This window comes from Anastrepha ludens, chromosome 3 (genome assembly GCF_028408465.1).
Source record: "Anastrepha ludens isolate Willacy chromosome 3, idAnaLude1.1, whole genome shotgun sequence".
In the NCBI taxonomy this organism is placed as follows: Eukaryota; Metazoa; Arthropoda; class Insecta; order Diptera; family Tephritidae; genus Anastrepha; species Anastrepha ludens.
Window position 1 is genome coordinate 18,273,536 of NC_071499.1, and position 4,639 is coordinate 18,278,174.

Consider the following 4,639-nt stretch of genomic DNA (forward strand, 5'->3'; position numbering starts at 1 on the left):
TCGCGTCGTCATAGACGGTCCCGAATGCGCAAGCGGCTCTTAGTGCATTCCATCGTAACACCTGTGATACGTGTCGTACGTTAGCTGATTTAGCTCCCACCTTTTGCATTGCCTAACGAAAGATGTTCACTACAAAAGCAACGCTTTGCTAGCTCTATAAAAGCACCCTTTATTTTACATCACATCGAAAGCCACAAGTGTAAGCCAATTGAAACGGCAATCTAGAATCTGCTGGAGGTCAAATGTTCAAATAATTAAAGATTGTGTCAATTCGGCGAACTGCCGAGCAGCATTGCTGATAGTTACAAAATTTTAACATCCAAAACATAAGCGCTATTGAGAATAAGTACGTATGTATGTACAACAAAACTTGCAAGAGATGTAAAAGTATTAAGAGAGCAAAAGGGAAGAGAGAGAGAGAGAGATCGAGCAAACGATTTGCCTAATTGGCTAAGTGAGTGGGATTAAGAGTAGCGCCGTGATTGAGTGCTTGAGTAAGCCAGGTTTATCGCGCTCGCTTTTTAGGCCTTCAAGCATTTCTTATAATATACATACTTATGTACATATGTACATACATAATATACATACATACATACTTGACCTCACTGAGAGTGCCACCAAAGAGAAAAGTTAATCTAGGTGTGTACAACAAATATCTACACAACAAATGATTTAAAGCGTAATATTTTATAGAAAAAAAAATTTAAAATAAAAAACGAAACGTGCATTTTAATTGTAAATTTTATTTAAAATATTAAAATTTATTATTCCTTATTATTACTATTTATTTATAATTTTAATTAAAATATTTTTCAAACACTATTTGGTGTAGCAAAAATTTGTTCTTCGTCATACTAACAATTCGAGCGACAGCGGCAGCGAAGGCACTTTACTGCATTGCAATTAATTATAAGTAAATGTCTACCATCTAAACTATTTATTTTGTGTTACCTAGTCATTTTCACGCATGGCTTGACTTATTATTGACCACTTCGCTCAGCAGCGCCAAAACCTGGCCGCCAACAACAATGACGCCACAATGGCGGCTATCCAAGGCCTCAAACTACTCGCTCCATTGCATCCATCTGTGCTGCAAGTGTAGATACACGAACGATAATCCATGCGATCACCTTTGTTCTTCACATAATCACAATAGTTGCCCAAATCCTTTGAGGAGCAGAATCGCTTCGCGCCTATGCCACCCTCATAGCGGCCGATATGCTTAATACAGAACTTGGCATCGTGCACATTCGAGCAATTCTGCGGCTGTATGTCTGGCTCGTCGAAACGTTCAAACCATTCGCCACACTGGAAGGGCGTTTGGGTGTCGGAGGCATCACAGACGTAACAATTGATAGCCAAGGCAGTGCCACACAACGCAGTGCAGATAACCAAAAGTTGGAGGATAATTCTACTCGTACATGACATTTTTTATGTTTGTGCCTTTTGTTTTTAATTCAGCAGGAAAAAAATCTAAGAATTTATAGTTAAACAGCAGCAGCAATCGAACAATACTACTTCAAACACAAACAAAACACTTCACAATAACAAAATAGAAAACCAAATTGTTACGAAACTTTACTAGAATAAACAAAGCAACAGCTCTGTAGGCAACACACAACTCGTGTGCAAGTGGACGGACACAATGGCCACAGTGATGGAGTGTAGTAAACGTCAACAGTGTGCCAGCCAAATGTCAAAACGAAATGGAGAAATCCACAGTAAAACAGACAACTGTCAGCTTGGAACTGACATTTCTGGCCATTTGCTTTACACCTTCGTACGTATATTGGCCGATTAACTCTGTTACTCCCTGCTTGTCACCAGAGTCTCCCTTTGCTTAGCACAGGTCTCCCTTTGCTTGGCTTAATTCTGTTTTACTTGCCTAGTTGCTGCGGTTTCTACTCAGTCATGCATGTGTGAATGTGTTCCACTTGCTTCTCCTGCCATAACAAAAACGCATATGTGTGTTTGTGTGTATGCAAGCAGGTCAATATAAAAACCTGACTCTCACTCTTAGCTTTGACGACACACACCAAATTCTCTCATTGGAGGTTGCTTTTTGCTCTGAGCGGCTTGTGTGTTGATTGTTCGTGTGTGTGTGTGTGTTGAGGTTTGGCTTAATATTGTAAATATTATATTCGTACGAGTAAAAGTTATAAATAAAAAATAAGTAAATAAATATCAATTATCGGTAGGGATGCATGTGCAACACTCTTTCCAGCGTTTGGGAGGGCGTTCGAGCGGCCTCGACATTGCATATTTAGCCAACCTATTGTGAGGCATGCGTAGCACATGATTTTTCCACTCCCTTCTTCGTCTTCAGCTACTCCTGACAATGTCTTGCGTGTCACATATCCCTCTAATCTCTTCGTTTCGCATACGATCTCTGCGAGTATGTCCTGTAATTGATGGCAAAGTTGCCATCTCAACATTGGTCATTGCTTGTTGAGTACAAAAAAGTACAGCAAGTCGACGCAGTACAACAAAGCGTAGCTTCACAGACAGAGGCATTAGAAGGCAAGCCTATAGCATGAAACTGGCTACAAGCATGGTGGACCCAGGCATGGGTGAATGGAATTCTGGGCTGGGATTGTTTTAGTGGCCACACCACTCGACGCGGTATACGACGGTCGCTGTAAGTGCGAAGGCATTTTGAACAATACCTCACCCACCAAACAAAAAAAACAAAAACAAATTGCTTGTTGTGTTGTAGTTGTATCTGCACGGGTTTCAACTGCATAGGTTAGTATGGTCGAACGCATGTTTTATAAATTCGGACTTTGACTTTTAAGCTGAGGTGCTTATTTCGTCATATTACATCGCGTAAGCATCCTGAAATTCATGGTGCTTTATTCATGCGGTTGTTTACAGCAGCTGTTATCTCGTCCATAATCAGATTGAATAGTGTAGGACTTAAGCTGACGCCTTGTCTTATCCCTATTGCCACCGGTATTGGGGTTGGTATTTCATTATTAGTCTTGTCTCATGGTGTACTATTCCGAAAACACTATGGCCTCAATACGATAGAAACAGAACGCTTAAGGTGATGGGAATCCCCGGCCATTCAATTTCTAAACCCATTGCGGTATTCAATTGTCACTGGGTGATCGGTACTCATGCAGAGAAGCTTGGAATTCCGTATAACCCCTATTGCAGTAGCTGTGGGAATCGTGCAGAGGAAGATACTGTTGAACACTTTCTCTGCAAATGTCCGGCTCTGGCAACTAGGCGCTTGAGATTCCTTAGCGTGCCCTTTGAGGATAACTTGAAGAAATTTTCAGCCTAGATCCTTTTTCTTTCCTCCGCTACATCAACAGCACTGGATGGCTCTAGACGGTTTTGCTCTCCCCTAAACGTTTTCATAGGTAGTGGCCCACATTATGGTATCAAAACGGCACGTAAGTGCTACTTGTAGTGTACTTGGGGGGTACTCTTGCCATCTAACCTACCTACCTACCTTGACAGAAGTGGTGTTTTCGGATTTGAGATTCCATTCGGTAAACGTAACAAAGCTGGTTGTTTATATTCAATAGTCTTTTCGATGAGTTGGCGCAAGATAAAGAGGGCATCTACTGTCGAAATGTTCCGTCTGAATCCTTGTTGTTCTTCTGCAATGCCAGTTTCCGCAATATAGTCAGCTGGTATTTTAGTAAAAAGTTTTAGCACGGAGCTAGGCAAGGTAACTAACTCCCTTATAGTTGTCTAGCAGATTCTTTTCGCAGAAAGAACGCTTTAGAAAGCGTTTAGCTGTGCTTCCAGGCTGAAGGGACTGTGCGAATTCGCAAAATGGGGTTAAAAAATCAGCAAGACCGAAAAAAGACTTCCTCCACTGTACTTTATAATTTGATTTGCAATTTGATCTGGCCCCGGGGACTTTCTATTTCTAAACTTGGCGGTACTACGTTCTACGTCCTCTTCCACTTATGTTTTGTGTGTTTGTTGCTCTGATTTCAAGGTCTTCTGATGCTGTATTTTATTAAGCTCAAAATTTATGTAGGCACATATTTACACGCACCGAAAAAAGTATTGGCGGTGTGTATATGCATTTTCGTATTTATTTAAAAAAAATTATTTTTTATTTTTAGAACACTACAACTTAGTGTTATGTTATTTATTAAAAAATTGATCAACTTTTTGCGGAAAAAAATTCTAAATTAATTCCAAATATTTTTTTTTTTTTTGAAGAAAAAGAAGATTTAAATCAAAATGTCAGAAACATCTCAATGGTGCCGTCACACCAATGGAATGTGGGGCACGCTCCCACTAATACTATAGCTGTCCTCCCACCTCGACTAATTCTACCCTGGGACCACAAAAGTATAACATCTGGATAGAGCCGCGTTTATGTATGATACGAAGACACAACAACTATCTGCGTCAAGGTTCCTCTCCTGTAGGCATATGAGGTTATACGCCGTCGATAGTCCCAATTACTTCCACTGTGTTTATAGGAAGTTCTAAAGTAAAGGAGACATCGGAAAAGCTGCAGTTGTGTTATATTAACCCACTACGGTCTTATCTTCTGTACGATATTGTTTTGAGTGTTTCACTCAAAAGTCTGTGCTTGTCGTCGGTTCGTCAGAAACTAACCGCCTTCGCTGCTGCTGCTGCAACTGTTGCTGCTTTACGCTCCCAA

The 4,639-nt window shown here is 40.6% G+C and overlaps 1 protein-coding gene across 1 annotated transcript; it reads right to left on the reverse strand.

Moving 5' to 3' along the window:
• Positions 1 to 723: 723 nt before the first annotated feature.
• Positions 724 to 1,791, reverse strand: LOC128856289 (uncharacterized). Its single transcript, XM_054091586.1, has 2 exons — positions 952 to 1,791; positions 724 to 892 (listed from the first exon to the last, which is right to left on the reverse strand). The coding sequence occupies exon 1, from the start codon at positions 1,426 to 1,428 to the stop codon at positions 997 to 999; it is 432 nt and encodes a 143-aa protein (XP_053947561.1). The 5' UTR covers positions 1,429 to 1,791; the 3' UTR covers positions 724 to 892; positions 952 to 996.
• Positions 1,792 to 4,639: the final 2,848 nt, after the last annotated feature.

Coding starts and splice junctions, on each gene's coding strand:
- LOC128856289 (XM_054091586.1), bottom strand. CDS start 1,428: ATGTCATGTACGAGTAGAATTATCCTCCAACTTTTGGTTATCTGCACT.